This window comes from Alosa pseudoharengus, unplaced genomic scaffold (genome assembly GCF_046254945.1).
Source record: "Alosa pseudoharengus isolate Yale_2024_CS ecotype anadromous, Long Island Sound unplaced genomic scaffold, YU_APseudo_1.1 YU_APseudo_1.1_scf_7, whole genome shotgun sequence".
NCBI classification, from domain to species: domain Eukaryota; kingdom Metazoa; phylum Chordata; class Actinopteri; order Clupeiformes; family Clupeidae; genus Alosa; species Alosa pseudoharengus.
Window position 1 is genome coordinate 27,366,047 of NW_027468859.1, and position 16,572 is coordinate 27,382,618.

The 16,572-nt window shown below is 41.6% G+C and overlaps 2 protein-coding genes across 2 annotated transcripts; both read right to left on the reverse strand.

The window, feature by feature from the left end:
- Positions 1–109: 109 nt before the first annotated feature.
- emc7b (ER membrane protein complex subunit 7b) lies at positions 110–3,542 on the reverse strand. Its single transcript, XM_076271764.1, has 5 exons — positions 3,202–3,542; positions 2,552–2,671; positions 2,244–2,382; positions 1,838–1,918; positions 110–1,009 (listed from the first exon to the last, which is right to left on the reverse strand). Exons 1-5 carry the CDS (start codon positions 3,429–3,431, stop codon positions 863–865), a joined length of 717 nt encoding a protein of 238 aa, XP_076127879.1. The 5' UTR covers positions 3,432–3,542; the 3' UTR covers positions 110–862.
- A 426-nt stretch (positions 3,543–3,968) lies between these two features.
- On the reverse strand, positions 3,969–10,232 carry katnbl1 (katanin p80 subunit B-like 1). Its single transcript, XM_076272776.1, has 10 exons — positions 10,067–10,232; positions 8,844–8,972; positions 8,649–8,686; positions 7,891–8,173; positions 5,416–5,531; positions 5,275–5,325; positions 5,082–5,171; positions 4,888–4,992; positions 4,694–4,787; positions 3,969–4,583 (listed from the first exon to the last, which is right to left on the reverse strand). The coding sequence occupies exons 2-10, from the start codon at positions 8,958–8,960 to the stop codon at positions 4,551–4,553; spliced, it is 927 nt and encodes a 308-aa protein (XP_076128891.1). The 5' UTR covers positions 8,961–8,972; positions 10,067–10,232; the 3' UTR covers positions 3,969–4,550.
- Between the last annotated feature and the right edge of the window lie 6,340 nt (positions 10,233–16,572).

The window sequence follows — 16,572 nt, forward strand, 5'->3', positions numbered from 1 at the left end:
AATGCATAGTAGACTGTTCAGAATCATTCAATCATGCCCTTTCCCGTGTTCTTTGCAGCTGAGTGGTAATATAGAATAATAATTAAAGAAAAATACTTAGTAGACCATCACAATTGATCATAACTTTTATTTAAATAATTCTCATATAGCTAAAATTTCTCATTTTCATTCACAGTTATGTTTGCTAGCTCAACAAAAATCTCATAATGAATATTCAGGCCTATAGCTTTTGTTCAAGTAGCACTGGAAACACAGATGGGTTGGGGGGGATCGATTCAACTTTGATTTTACTTTAATGCACAACCCCAAAAGTGCAGATACCAAGAAAAAAAAAAGGAATAACTCCACACATTCTGATACCTCACACAATCCCACTGCATCTCCTTGCACTGCATCTAAAGCAGAATGGAACCGATCCTCAGTACATTGTTAATGTTAATGAGCTCAACCTGTTAATGGGAAATGGAATCTCAAATGCAGCAGTGATAGAGGAGTTGAGTAACAGACATAGGTGAGTTGCTATTCACCTGATTCAGAGAGGATATCCTGACATTATGAGGAGTGAAGACAGTTGCAACTGGTGCAAAATACATCTAGTAGGAACTTAAAAAAAAAAAAAAAGAGCAACTTAGAAAAATTAACCCAACACAAAACCGCACAAATAAGACTACACAAAACCACTCTTCAGGCCCATGCTCCTCGACAATGAATGCATTTCTGTGTGCATGTGTGTGCGCGGAGGGGGTGAAAACAAAACATATATTTACAAAAGAAGAGAAGACATGAGGAGAGAAGCGATGCAGTAGAACTGACATTTCAGCACAGTCGCTCAGATCACGGCACGATGGCCAAGAGCATGGCACTACCTCCGCTTGACCGCTGCGCTGCGGCTCCCTTTGCTGCCCCCACCTGGCTTGGAGGAGCCCTTGGAGAAGAGTTTGGTCATAAACTCAGAGACGTCGGGCAGCTCAGGGTTGGGGTTTAGCATGTTCATGGACTGCTCCATCTCCTGTGAAGAAAAGCAGACACAGTGGAGAGGTGAGCAGGGTCAATTAAATCACATACATGGCTGATATGATACTGCATGGTGTAATGTGCCGCTCCTCTATGCATTCAACGAAGCCATTTGGGCAGTGAAAATATTATGCAGAATATTACTTTTACCTAAAAAATAACTGACTCTTATTCGTCCCCTACATCTTAACCACATCTAAGATCCAACCATGACAGCTCGGGTTGAGAATGAATAAGGCCTAGCCAGATCAAATGAAAACTAAGAAAATGCTAAATGCTTGTCGCACAGGCCATCTGGACTTTGCTTCAAATAGGATACTTAAATGCAATATGCACATACCCCTCACTCAACCACGCGGAGATTCTGTTTATATGTGAACAACACCCACACGCATGATGTACGCATGTAAGCATCATGTTTGAATCACACGAAGGGTCAGACATACGTTTGACAAAGATTTGCATATAGTACAGAGGACCTGTTTGAAAGCAGTTTATTATTTTAAAGGTGCTCTAAGCGATGAAACGTGTTTTTTAGTCTAAAACATTTTATGCCACCAGGCTCCAAAAATGGCAACAAAAACAACCTAGGCAAACCTAGCCGATAAAAAACATAACTGTTCCAGCAAATCACAGACGAGTTTCAATTGCACGGGAGCAGCACGGGAGGGAGGGGGAGGAAGTAGCAAGCTAGCTCTCTCTTTTGTTTGAAAGTCAACAGAAGTGACGTTACCCAGCATCGCTTAGAGCACCTTTAATATGTGAGCATGCACATATTGCACAAATTTCTATCTGTGCACGCATGGAGCTCGTAATTTCTTACCTTTCTCATCTCTGGGTCATTGGTATTGACAACTTTGGGAAGCAGAACAATGATCAATAACGGAAGGACCATCATCATTACCTACAAAAGCAGAATAAAATCAGTATGGAATGAAGGTGTACAAAACTTGACACCTGTTATGTACCAAAAATGTCAATTGTCTGCAATATTCTTTAACTAGTCTACAATTAGACCAAATATATCCAAGATAAGACAATCCGATAAGATGCATCAACAAACTGTATTCAATTTTAAGACTGAGTATAATCTTTGTTTTTAGCTACAAAGATGAAAGAATGTCACTATTGAGGACACACAGAGTTGCATTTATTGACCTGAAGAATATAAGAGTATCTCAGTCTCTATGTATAACATATAAAATGTCCTTGACTAGAAAAGACCTTACCATTGGGTTCATGAGAAAATCTGACCAGCCCCATGTTTCCCTCTTCATGAAATATGTCTGTGGACCTGGAGACCTCACCTGGAGTGGATATGACTGTCTGACGACCTCTGAGGTCTTAATGTAATTCACTTGACGTGCCCTGTCACCCAAAAGAAAAAAGTTGTTACAGAGTTGTGTTTGGTTTGTGTTTTTATGGTGATTTTTATTAAGGCTATATGGCTTTACTTTAAACGGTTAATTGTAATGTCAATGTAATGTTTATTGATGCCATTGTAAGTTGCATTGACGTGTGCCATTTTAACTCTTACCTGATTTTCCCTTTGGACGTTATGTCCACTCTCACGGGCTCGAATTTAAAAGAAGGGGACACCACCTCAACAACGTAGGAGCCAGAAGGAACATCATTGACAACAAAGCTTCCATCCGTCCTGAGTGGAGAAAGGCATAACGTTAAGTTAAGTCACTTCTAATAAGACGTTAGCAAGCCAGTGTCGTATTGGGATTGGTGACAGTAATTCTTAGCTAGAGGAGTTGACACGAGGGGGTACTGAAAAATATATCAGCTTTACAGTGCGCTCCGTATTGGTACATATTCCACTTCCGTTGCAAGGCAAGCTTTGGTAATCTGAAAAAACATGACATGGCAACCTGACAAAATAAATTCTAAGATACCTCACTGGTGTTTATCATCAAAATGAGAGGCTGGGCAAGATATGCAGTAGTCGTTTAAAATCATATAGTGTGAAATCATGAAACTTCTGCTAGAATAATGTTAGTCGTAAATTAGAAGAGGATAGCTGCCAGCGGACATGCTAACGTTACGTAGTTGGCTAGTACGTTAGTGTGTAACCTAGCTAGTTTGCATGGTAGCTCAACATGCTAACATCATCTTGTTAGAAACTTAACGTTGTGTTCTAGACTAGAAGATGTACAGTGCTGTATAATGACACTTCAATACCTTAAGAAGCCTACATACTCCTCTCCTTCAACCATAACACGAGATGAGGACACCCATTCTTGCGATTTCACGCCTGGAACAATTGCACGACCCTCAATCTTGAATAGGTCTCCATTTGCTTGTAAAGATGCAGCTGAAGGCCCTGCGTCCGAATCACTAAAACACCACGCCAAAGCAAACCAAGCGTGTATGGCCAAACATGTCTGAAATATTCTAAATTGTGAAAACATCGTATTCTACTAGTTAACCGTCTTAGAAATAGTATGATCGGATATTATCTAGCCCAAACGCAGCTTTGACAACTGCGGTCGAATTTCTCACTACGAGTGGGACGACGTAATCCTTACAACAGGAAGTAGAAGTCACATGACCATAGTGTACAGTACAAAAACTTCACTCACAAGGCGCATACACCCAGAGCCCGTCTACTAGACATTCTCTGATACACCCACTGTCTAAGCATACACTACACACACATCATTTTGGAAAGGGAATTAAGATGTATTTGAGCATATTCACTTATGTAAACTGTGGGTTTCGCTAATTTCTTTCATTTCCTCAAAATTTAGAATGGTCTGTAACTTTTGTAGTTTGGTGCTTTAAATTAATGCAACATTTGTTCGTGATCATTACCGTCTACACCCGTGGATTTTATCTTATGCTGTTTGTACATTACCAGCATGCCTGATGTAGCACATTTTCTGATCATGTAGTGTGTGGACAAACTAGCGTTTAGATGTACAGCCGTTCAATGACCAAATATCAAGCCAGATGTTGAAGATTTATTTAAAAGTTTGATTAAAAGAAAAACAAAATCATTATGTGCATTTTACACATACAATTCATTCATGAACAGGCAAACAACGAGACCTATAATAACTTAAGACTGCTGCAGTTCAAGTTCTTGATTGAAGACATCAGAGATAAACGGAGGGTAGGGATGCATTAAATATATCATCCAACGATGCAGATGATCACCAACATAGCACTGTGCAGTGGTGAGAGAGAGGTTGGCACTTAAGTCACCTGCTTTCAGACAGTCTCACGGAGTTGAACGGGACCCCCCCCCCCCCCCTCTCCCTTACCACGACGATCCACTTCAATGTGAAGCAACCATTCCAGGCTCACAAGGCGGCCTTCTTGCCTTCATCAAATGTCTCCAGTTTCTCTACTGTCAGGGGAGTGTCTGAATTTGACAGTTCATCAATCCCCCTGATCTCATAGGCTAGTGCTCTGGGAACTTGGTGCAACAGTTCATCCAAATCCCCTTTCTGATTTGCCAAAAAAGCAGCGGAAAACTGCAGCAAGTGTTTGTAGTGGTCGCGCCCTTAGTGTGCTACATGGGTTCCTCAGCGCAGCTGTGAAAGATAAGTCTCAATGACCTAAACACCAGTGGGAAAGAAAAAACAGACACAAACCAGTGAGAAACTTTCCCACTTAACATTAACAACAATACGAGTCTATATTAATGGTGTTAAATAATACCTTTTACCTTTGCTATTTCACCCGTAGTTCCTGGAACTAAAATTAACCGACTTCCTTCCACCCATAACTCCTGAAGCTGCTGTTTCATGACCTGAATGTTGCTGTCCCACAAAAAAAAACTTTGATTAGACAAACTCAGAAAAACAAACAAAAAACAATAATAATTTTTAAAAAAAAACACAGTGGACAAAATGTACGTACCAGTCACACGGGCAGCTTTGTTGTAAGCTTTTGCCATTAGCAGAGAGTTCTGGCCACCATCTCTTAATGAGTGAATGGATCCAGTGTAAAGCCACAATCAAATGTCTGGAGAGAAACAGGGGAGATTAGATTCAGAGGTAACGGAGCCAATTATCAGTAACACCATGAAAGGAGGTTGATAGTGAGTGACTTACTCCTCGTATTTACTGGAAAGAACTGTCTTCACTTGCGGTAAAAGGTCAACACAACAGCCAATTGATATGCAGGATTGCTCCTCTTCAAGGCTAAATGGAAATGTATATTATCAGGAACCAAGCATATGAAGTGAATTTTGCAAATACAGATTTAGATACATACATATATTACAAACATATTCAACAGTGGTACCTTTTTGCAAGAACGGGAAGGCAATCCACCAGCACACCCTGGTCTTGTATTCTACAGAGAAAGAACATTAGTAAGGAACCAGCTTTGGATAACTACATTTCAACAACACTAAAAAAAAAAAACCACTTGAACTCTTCTTACCTCATTAAGTAAGCCACTAATTCACTTGCACTTTTCCGCCATAGAGTTAAAGCGACATTCAGTTTAAGATTGCGTCCAAAGAGAGCATGCGTCATCGCATCATGGTCCTTGGAAATCTGAACAAGAACATGACAGGGCTGACCATTAGTATACAGCAGGCATTATGTGACCAACACGTGAAACCAAGTTTCGGGAGTGTGACGCCAGTGTGGCGCTTTGCCAGCAGCATACAAGGAGAGTTTATTTGTTTGTTTAATTTAAGGCCATTTCCGCAACTAAGGCTATTTAATGGCCAGAGCATTGTGTGTTATAGAAACTTACATATGTTTTTTAAAATCTATGCTACATACGAGGAGAGTATCCATACCTTTCATAGAAAATAAACTAGGATGATTAAATTTGATGATGCTTATGATGCTTTATTCTCTGAATTCATTTACATGTTGCATAATAGTCAGTAAAATAAGCAAGGCTTAAGAATAGGGGTTCATATTTTGTGTTAATATTTTCTAATATTCATGTTATTATTAACTGTGTTCGTATTTTCTATTATAAATCCTATTGCTGCTGTTGTCCATTAGCCATTAGACCAGGGGTGGGCAAACTTTTTGGCTCAAGGGCCACATTGGGTTTTGAAAATTGGCCGGCGGGCCGCACAACCCACCCCCACCCCCCACACGTAATTTTTTTTTTATAGCCTATAATTTAGTATGAAAAGTATGTTTTAAAATACTGCTAATTTGTTTTAAAAATACTGCTAATTTTATGCTGTTTAACAAATGTATAAATTGTGCACTGTCGCTTTAAGACAGTCGCTTTAATTCACGTTTATTTGTCTTAGGCCTGCTCCGCTATGGCTAGTGCTGTACCTACGGCTGGGCCCTCTCACAGTTTTTAAATGGTCAGTAGTGGGAACTACTGTTGCCTTCATGATTTCCTTTTAAAACTTTCTTATAATAAGGAGATTATCAATTATCAACAATCACAAGCCAGCTGGAACCTGCGGCTCTCTCTACCTCTCGTAAGTGCAGACGCGTTCCCAATTAAATGGATTGCATAATGTTCACGTTAGATCTGCTGCAAAGGAGATAACTAAGAGTTAACTTAGAGATAACATCATGTAAAACTATTTAACATGATGTTTTGACATCGACATTGTAAACGTTATCTAAGGAGAGTGAAAAGCAGTTTGCAGTAAAGCTAACCAACGTCGTCTCTATCGCAGGAAAAAAATAGCGAGCAGCCTGATAACTAAATGAAATGCTCGGCGGGCCGCAGTTTGCCCACCCCTGCATTAGACCATGCTTGTCAAATCAGACATTAACTTTGGACACCTCTGGATTGCGAAGTACAGTACTGTGCAACTTCATCGAGCCATCATCCGATTGTTTTGCAATGTTAAGATGACCAAAAATGTGTGCATCAATATCTTTATTAGAGTGCAACCAGAAGATAGAATAACTATAAAAACCACACAAAGTGTACTTCTGGTTCTAGTCTGAGGTATCCATGAGGTTTGTGGTTTTTGCAGTGTTATAATGACCACTCTTGATTGGGGGAACTGGTGATGGAGCCAGTTGGCTCTGGTTCTGACACATTGGTAACAGAAGTGGGAAGGTTAGGAGATGACAAAAAATTGGACAGATCTAAGAACTTGCTGAAAAGCTACAGCTCGGCTTCTTGAGAAAGGCATGTCCAAATGTTTCTAGACAAAGAACCTTGATGAGGCAAACGGAGACCGTATTCCAACCCAGGCAAACAATGAGGGTCAAGGGTACATTACATTTCAGGTGTCTTCATTGCACCTTACCAAAAATGACACTGCCGGATTAGTTTCTGGGTGAACCACGTTGAAGTCAACAGCTGATCGAGACCCCCAGCCCAATCACAGCTGGTGAGCTAGGCATGTCAGTTAGCCCATTCGCGCTGGATGCTGCATGACGTCATATCTATCTCCCGCCTGATGCTGCATAGTGCAACATTGACTCTCCCGCTGGATGCTGCGTAGCGGCGCAGCATGCTTTTTATTTCATGTTTCTAGGTGCTACAGAGGCTGAGATATTACATTTTGGTAGACGTTGACAATTTTAGGTATGTTTTCAGAAAACCCTCAGGAAATAAGGTTATTTAGTCTAGAATGCCATAGGATTCTATAGGCTTTTTTAGCAGGCATTTTAAGAGTAAATGGGTTAATGCTCTAAGTGGAGGACAGCTACCATCACCAGCTTCCCCCCTTGTGTGATAAGTCATTACCACACTAACAAAACCACAACTCCAATGGTTGTTTTAGACTGAAATCAGGCTTGATTTGGAACAAAAGACTATGTACATATACATCCTGTCTTTTCTGATTAATGAAGACACTGAGGAAAAACTGTATGATCCTTGCTCAAACATCAGTATAGCATACAGTAAGTAATACCAGAACCCATTACACACACACACACACACACACACGTATATCCATCAACCAACCTCAGTGAAGAAATCACTGTACATGGAGCCGGCCGTTGCCATCTTGGAGGCCTCTGCAGAGTTGACGGGGAACCCGCAGTTGTCGTTGTAGGTGATGCCCTGCACATCGCCGGCACAGGTCAGCTCGTTCTCCTTGTTGGCCATGTCACAGGGCCGGCCTGCGCTTGGCACCCTCCGGCGCAGCAGCCCGGAGCTCGCCGCCGCTGAGTGCCGCGACCGCCGCTTCAACCCCACCACTCGCTTCGCTTTGTTTGAGTTGTGCACGCCGCGGCCAACTGGAAGCCTGGGAAAAAAGGGACGCAGGGAAAGGAAGTAAGGCGTCAGTATGGGTCTGACTCGGCAGGCAGACAAGCAGCCAATGGACAATAAAAGCACAACTAACATACTGACGACCTCTAAATGACAATGGGTTTAAATGAGGCGACGAGTAGTCTGAATAGGCTGAAGATAAAATGTGATGCCCTTTTTCCAATAAAATAAAAATCATATTATGCTGCACTGGTCTAGCTAAAGAATGTGTGTTTCCATTTGTCAAAAGGTCACCCTCTGTCCACCCATGCAATGCAATGCAATGCAGCCTGACATAGCCACAGTGGGAACAGACTTTTACAGTGAACTTTTACAGTGAAAGATGGAAGGGGGAGGGAGGGAGGGAGGGAAGGGTGGACTTGTCATGACACGTTTTTGTGACGACACAGAGACAAATGGTTTCTGTTATTGTGCCCACAATGGTGTGGACTTGAAAACAAACAACTCACCTGTCTTTATCTATTTCTTCCTTATTTAAATAATCCACCTAAAAGAGATGACAGGCAATAAAGGTAGTCCTCAAGTAAGTTTGGCTGCTGCCAGCCAACACTGACAAATATGCAAATCCACATGTAAATTCATCTTCACATTTCTGGTGTCTTCTTTCGAACTTATTCCTTTGATTGTCTTTGAATTCTACTCACCTCCCTCATGTTCTTCTTGGCTCCAGAGTGAACCTGGTGCAAGAGAAGGTCGTGAGGAGCGGCCTGCTTGAGCCTGTGGAATTCTGTCTGATTGCCATCATGATGTCCAGCGGCCATAATAACTCAACACTGAAACGGACACAAGGGTTTTGCATGCATAAGCACTCAAGGAACGTAGTTTGTTCACCCACACAGGCATACTATTATCTGAAACAATGACCCTGTAGTGAAATTACTGGTTAAGTATTCCTCGACACCTCATTTGGTTACACGCACGTAATATATTTGCAAGGCATCCTATTTTCCGTGTCGTATTAAAGAGATCTCTCAAACTTGTAGCAATATTACAAAGATATGATGCATATGGGATATCGGCTGATGCCTAATAGCTTACAAAACAACCAATCACTAATGAGGGAAAAAGCTTTCAGCAGGACAGGATGCCGAGATGAGTTAACGTTACAAGGAAGCCCATTATCCTCAAGGACTCTATATTCTTAAAGCACGCGCGTGTCTCAGTAAATGCACCTCAAAATCCCATTAACACATTTCTTCTGATGAATTTAGCTACATGTCTCGCTTGCTGGGACAGCGTTGACATGATAGAAGTCAGCTGCTTTAACTCCTTAAATAGCTAACAATGTCAGGCTAACTACCACCCAAGATAACGCAAACTTCGCTAGCTAAACCACAGCTCACAGATATCTAGTGAATATGATTATTCATGTAACGTGAACTTGTTGATAGATCGAGAAATATTCGTCAAATGCTACATGACAACTTTATCCATACCCTTCGCCAAACATAGCATAATTAAGTATCTTGCTGGATAGCTGACGTTAGCTGTTTAGATTAGCTGTATGGCACCGACAGTCAACAGGCCTAGATATGAAACTCCAGTCTCGTCTGCAGTGTAGCTAGCAAGTCCCAGCCTTTGCTGGCAAGCTAGTTGGCTAGCAGCTAACTAACTTTAAGGACCTGTGTTTGAAGTAACATAAAAATCAGATTGAGGTCAGAAACAAGGCAGCATTGTCTAACGCTCCTGTTTTACCTGCTAACTGTACCCATCATTATTTTAAAAGGGTTAGCACAAATTGGGCGTGCAGTATGCTAGCTAATTGCTGCTAAGTTAGCTAACATTTGCTATCCAGGTTTGCCATTTCAACGAAACATATGCTTGGTCTTTTAAGGATATAGTTCTATGTTAACGTTAATCTTCTCACCGTCACATTTGGCAAGTTTCTGCCGTTTCCAAAAGCAACATTGTTCCGTGCAACGAGTGTTCCACGTTGTAGTAGCAAAGTCAAAATCAGCCAGAAGCAGGAAAGTAGCGTTAAATACAAAACTCTCAAAACACACTGGGCGAATGGGCGAAGCCTGCTCCATTCAAATAAATACAGACTGGTTCTGTTGGGATTGTGTATTTGTTTCTTTAATGACATCTAGTGGTCAAAGAGCGCAGTTGGAGTACATAACCACAATATTTTGTTCGACAGCGCCATCCGGTGTCGAGGAGGCTATTGAGCATTAGGTGAGGCTATCGGGTGAGGCAAAGCTAATAGAGCTGCACAGTCCCGCCCACAGCCGATGCCGGATGTAAAAATTCAATGCAATTTCTCCATTGACAATTGCGGTGTAAGCCATAAAAACTTAACTGCACGTGGTAGACTTAAAACCAGCTATGGTACGGTTGTACTAAGCGATTGTATATGCTCCTATAGACACCAAGAGTTCGTGGGGCACTAACCTTGTTTTGAGATAAATGCCTTTTATTTGCGATCTCTTGGATAAGTACTTCATTACCCACAATCCTGAACAATCCCACAATCCCACAGTGATGCCTCTGATTGGTGGAAAGGCTGTTGGTCTAGTTTGAAACTTTCTCAGCGGAAAAATATTGACAAAGATGGCGGAGTTTTTTACTGCCTATGGCGAAAATCTTAATGTGATTAAAAACTTTCTTGATGAATATTGGTACTATTATTTACACGATTACTCCTGAAATAACTGCTATTAACTGCACATTCCCTATATAAAAATCACTGTTTGGAGGAAAGGGTTCGCCGGTTTTGAAATGATTTCGCGCTGATTCGTGCATTGGTTATATATTATTCAGTGAGGCGCGGTGGTTTATGGGATGAGTAGTTCCTTCGCTCGGAAATGAAAATATGTACAGTCTTGTACCTTTGACTTTTTTTGGATTTTCTCTTCGTTTTTTCACTCGAAATGATATGTTGTATGCTTATGAGTTATGCCGTAGCTGGTTAGCCTAAGACATGCTGTAAAACTCTTTAGATACGGATTTTTCCAAACGTCAATGGGACAAATGAATGGGAATCTTACATCCGGCACCTAACCGCGTTTTGGCTGTGGGCGGGACTGTGCAGCTCTATAGGTAGACAAGGGTAAAGGCTTATCTATGGGTCTTTCAAGAGGGGTCTAAAAAGGCCTATTTTTTAAAACTGTTCACTGTTAATTTAACTATTTTATTTGTAAGTCGCTTTAGACAAAAGCGTCTGCCAAATGTTTTATTTAATTGCACAAAAAAAAAGAAAATACATGAATGAACTTTCCTCAGCATAATTTTGAAACCAATTGTAGTTATTGCGGATTCATTTCCATAAATGCCCAGTGGTTAATTGCCATTAATGAATTGTGCTCATTAGACCATTGAGAACAAAATATGTAGGAAATTAATTTATACCTAGGACTGTCATTGTTGTTTTCTAATCACAGTATTCAGACACCCAATAGTCATATTCTTAATAGCCTATTCTAACCTTTCAGCATTTTATGTAGTTTTACAATAATGTGTGTTATATTGGATTGTCAATTGTCAAAAGCAAATGTTGATATCCACTTTAGTACATTGCCGGTGTAGGCTTCCATTTCACCAGTATATTGGTCTTGCAGAAGTGACAGAAGTAGATGGATTTAAAAAAAATAACACTTTTTTTACCTTCCCCTTTTTTTTTTTAAGTATATTTTTTTGGGCTTTTTATGCGACAGGATAGTGGAGAGTGACAGGAAGCGAGAGGGAGAGAGAGTCGGGGTGGGATCCAGAAAGGACCACGGGGCAGGAATCGAACCTGGGTCGCCGGCGTACGGTGCAGGTGCCCCAGCCAGGTGCCCCACGGCTGGGGCCTTACCTTCCTTTTTAAGGCATCTTGTGATAACTAACAGGAAACATAAAATACTAGAATCCCTTTTGGTAGCCTAGTCATATTATCAATAGCCTATTCTAACCTTTTATGTAGTTTAAAAAATATGTGCGTTATTGGATTGTCCATTGCTTTCAAGTGCAAGCAAGTCATATCCACTTTATTATATAGCAGGTGTAGACTTCACTTGTCTATTGCACTTGCAGAAGAAGACAGTAGATGTACCCTTCCCTTTTAAGGCATCTTGTGATAACTACCGGGAAACATAAAACACTAGAATCCCTTTTGGTAGCCCAACCCCAACCCCAACCCCCCCCCCCCAAACCACCACCCTACAGTGGCCCCAGTTCTGTAACAGAACCTGCAGAATTCTCTCCAGATAATGAGGCCTCTGCTCACATAATACGTTAACAAACACACAGCATGTCCAGCTCAATGGAAACCATGCTGCCCTGGCATGCACAGAGCCCACAGCTGTAAACAAGTCCATAGATAGGTCCTCTTTATGCACGCTTTCTTTCCTTTATATAGTGTTGTATATTATGCGTTGCACATGTGAACCATTATGAGAATTCACTGTTTGTTATGACATCCATTAACGTGGCAAAGGTTATGGAGACTGAATTATTGGATTACATTATAACATAATTGCCTTTTTTGGGGATTTTCTTGTGCTATTGTGAGTGTGTTCAGAACAGGAGCAGGTTTTAAAAGGCCTTGGCTCCCGTCCAGTCTATAAGCATGTATTATCATGTTTAAATGCCCTCACTATAGCTTCTTTTCAAATGAGAAAAAAATGTGAAGGAGGAATACAAATAAGAAATTGACAAAACGTGGGTGAAATGAAAACCTGACTTTCTTAAGCACAGTGAATACATGTAAAGAGGCTGGGAGGTAGATATGACTGGATGTGTGTATCTGTCTTTTCTGTCACTTCTGTCAGTCCTTTGACTTTGCTTGAAAAGGCTATCCAAGGACAATGCAGTGATGAATGATGCTGTTTTCATGATTTGATAACATGGCGTTCCTGGGAACAAAATGTATAAAAACAAATGTAATGGACCGTTTCCTCATACAAATGAGCCTTTTCCTCATAAACATCTTCACACAGTGACATTTAGAAGTTTCTACAACCAATGACTGCATTGGCTGCAACACAATGTAGTTTAGTCTCAGTCGGGGACACAAAGGCCTACCTCCCATGTTGTCTGTAAGAGCATTAAAAGATTTACATGTGCACACATGTCACATGAGCATGAAGTTTTACACACAAAAATACCAAAACAACCATCGTTGTCGTCCCCTTGTATTCTCACTGCAGTGAAAAGCAACGGGATATCTGGAAGATATGATCTCTGCAGCACTAGCCAGTCGAGACAATTCTCATTTTTCTTATCAAATGGAAAACAATAGCTAGCTCTCGTATTGATCTCAGTTTCCTGTGCTTTCCACCAGAGGCCAAGAATAAGGAAGTGCAGTATGTATTATAAAGACTCAACAGAAGTGATTTTTACACATTTATGATGCACAGATACATTGTGGGAATGAGGGACGTCTTCTAATGCACTGTGTTGCACATCCAAACTTCATAATCACAAACGATTCTTTAGATCAACTTCCCCAGAGTCAATACCTTGTTATGGACTTGGCCCTACTCAGAAAAGTACCCAGTGGTCACACTATACTGATGGTTTGGTTTTGAACACTATTTCCTTGCCTGAACTTATTGACCAAAACACAGCCCTTGAAGAATTAATTAGTACATTAGGATATACTGGGCTACTTACTGTATCCACGGTGACTAGTTGCGGCTGCATTTGAATGCCTCCTTTTATCTGGGGGCCTTGCGTACCTTGGACACACCGAGGGTAATCACCTGCTCTCCGTAATCTTAGTCTTCCTGCCTTAGTAATTATGGCTGGCCCTCGCATGCCAGAGATCAAGACAGGAGCAGAAACACACACACACACATACACACACACACACACAACCACAGTAGCCCTGTTGCTGTTGGCTGTACTTCCAGACATCAGAGCTTAATATCAGTAATTGTGTTTGTGTTACGTAAGGCCTGTTTTTAGAAGTTCTTCACTCAGCACAGTCTGCTCTCTGTTCCTAGAGAGTCGTGGTTGGGTATGCGGAGATGGTGTCGGGCCTCTATGTCCATCCCTGACCACAGAGCTGTTGGAGGGAATTGGCAAAAAGAAAACAGGCCCAGCAGCAGGTCTGGGAGCAGTTTTCTCAGCACAACGGGCAGTGTAAGCTTATGAAAACTCCATCACACTGTTTATGGATCAGCGTGAGCACTGGACGTACCATATGGAGTTCAAGAGGAACTGCCAATTGCCATTTCAAACAATCAAGTCAGATCTGAGTGATTTCTCGTGTTGATCCCCCCCCCTCCTTTTTCTGTTTCGAGAGTTTCACGAACCGTGCCTTTCCCATCTATAAATATTTGAAGAGAGCGAGTCTGCAGAACATCAAAGACGGAGGAATGATTTTTCTGTTAATGTGGTAAAACATTGATTTGCTGCCTCAGTGCGTGGCTCCCTCAGCCATGAGAGCACTTTCGTTCATGTGCACAAAAGCTGTGGGCTGATTTCAGGGCTGCCACTCAAGCACCTGACACAATTTAATTAGCAAAATATGTACATTATGCCACTGTAATTTATTTCAGAATAGTCTGGTACCACTAATCAAAAAAGCATTAAGTTAAGCTTTAAAGGGCAGGCAGGAGATGACATTAGCGAAGGCCTCGGGGGTTTGGGCCCATGTCATGAAAGGCAGGCAGGGTGTAATAAGACAGGTCTGAGTTAGAGACCACCCCTTGATGATAGCTGGGATTGTTTTTTTAAATTATAACAAACGCTTGCACGCTTGCTCAGTGATTGAGACCAGATTCAGCATAGTCACATGGCACAGAACAAGAAAAGACAACAACGTGCTTAGGTAAACAGCAACAAAAATGTGCAAATGTTGTTTGTTGTTTATTTGCTGACGTGAATTACAAATACTTGATCCCAAAATTATCTCTGTGTTCTGAACGTTCCGACTAAGTGAAATATATGGCTCTAATTCCTTTATCATTGTTTTGTCTAGACAAACTTGTTTTTGTAAATTCTTATTTAATTTATTGTCATGCAATGGGGTCTGCAACACTGGTGGCATTATAGTGCAAACAGATGCCCTGAGACTGAGCACATGTAGCGAGCACATTCATTAAGACATTTGTATGTTGAGCTGTAACTCTACTGTAGCCACAAGATGGTGGTGTGTGGCTATGGAAACAGCCCGTCGATGAGGAGCGTACTGTCTCTTGTGTGTGTCAAATGCCCCTGCTGTCTGTTGAACTTTCACAAAAAATGTGGAGATTCCAGGGGTCTAATCTGTCTCGGGCCGAAAACTAGCCCCAACAAGCTGCATGCATACTTTGAGAGACACAACAGCTCTCTACACCCTCATGGCCTGGCATGGAATGATGATGATGATGACGGTGGTAATGAAGATGAGCTGTACGGAATTGGGGAAACTAGTCAGGAGGATTTAAAGAAGCATTGAGCTGATCATTCTGTGTAAGCTTGTCTTTTTAAATAAGGTCTCTCTCACTTAACCATCAGGTGCTTCTTCTGTTTCTGGTCTCCCCCCCCCTCCATAACCTGACCTTGAACTCCACCTGACCTTGAACCCAGTTTGAAAGGCTATTTGTTTTTTCAATAAGATTAAGGGTCCAGTGATCAGCATCTTTTTTTTTACTTACCGTGTCAAAGTGACGCAATTGACCCCCCAAAAAATGTGTTCTCTTAGAAGAAAAATATGAACCTTTCTGAATAAAATTCCAGTCTCATTTTTCGTTCTTTAATAAAACCGTTCTATTTTTGTTGTTCTTGGCCCAAACGGCTGACAAATGCACTTTCATGTCCATAAATCAAGTCGCAATAATTGGTCGGAAATACCTGCAGTGTTTTCAAGCCACGTTGTGTCCAGCGTGGAGGAGGTAGCCGTGTTTGGACTGCAGGTTGGTTGCCCTCTTTCGACGCGGCCGTTTTCTTTGGAAGGTGGTGTGGATGGGATTTATGAAGAGTGCCTGTATTCTGCACAGATCCATATCAGTCCCATGGGCCCAGTCCGTGCGGGCCCGGCGAGGGAGGCCCACGTGTGGAAACGCTCGGCCTTCAATTCGGGGGACCAGGACTTTTTCCGTTATTCACTCCATACCTCACACACACACAAGCACGTTACTGGGCCCAGAGGTATATGAATGAGCAATATGCTGAATAGACTGCCACCTATTTCTTTTAGGGGAGGTGGACATGCACGAGTGGTATATTTTGTGTGTGTGTGTGTGTGTGTGTGTGTGAGATGGGGGTTGTTTGAGTGGGGTGTGGTGTTAGGAGGTCATGATCCAAACCAAGTAATTTCATGGAGTTCTGACTGCGTTTGTTTATGTCTGAAATTCAGGCCCTGCAAAAAAAACAATATGGTCTTACAGTATAGTACACAGTGCAGTCTATCAGAGCATAGTTCCAGCCCAGTCTAAGGCAGATACGGTCCTGGTCCTTGTTAATCTG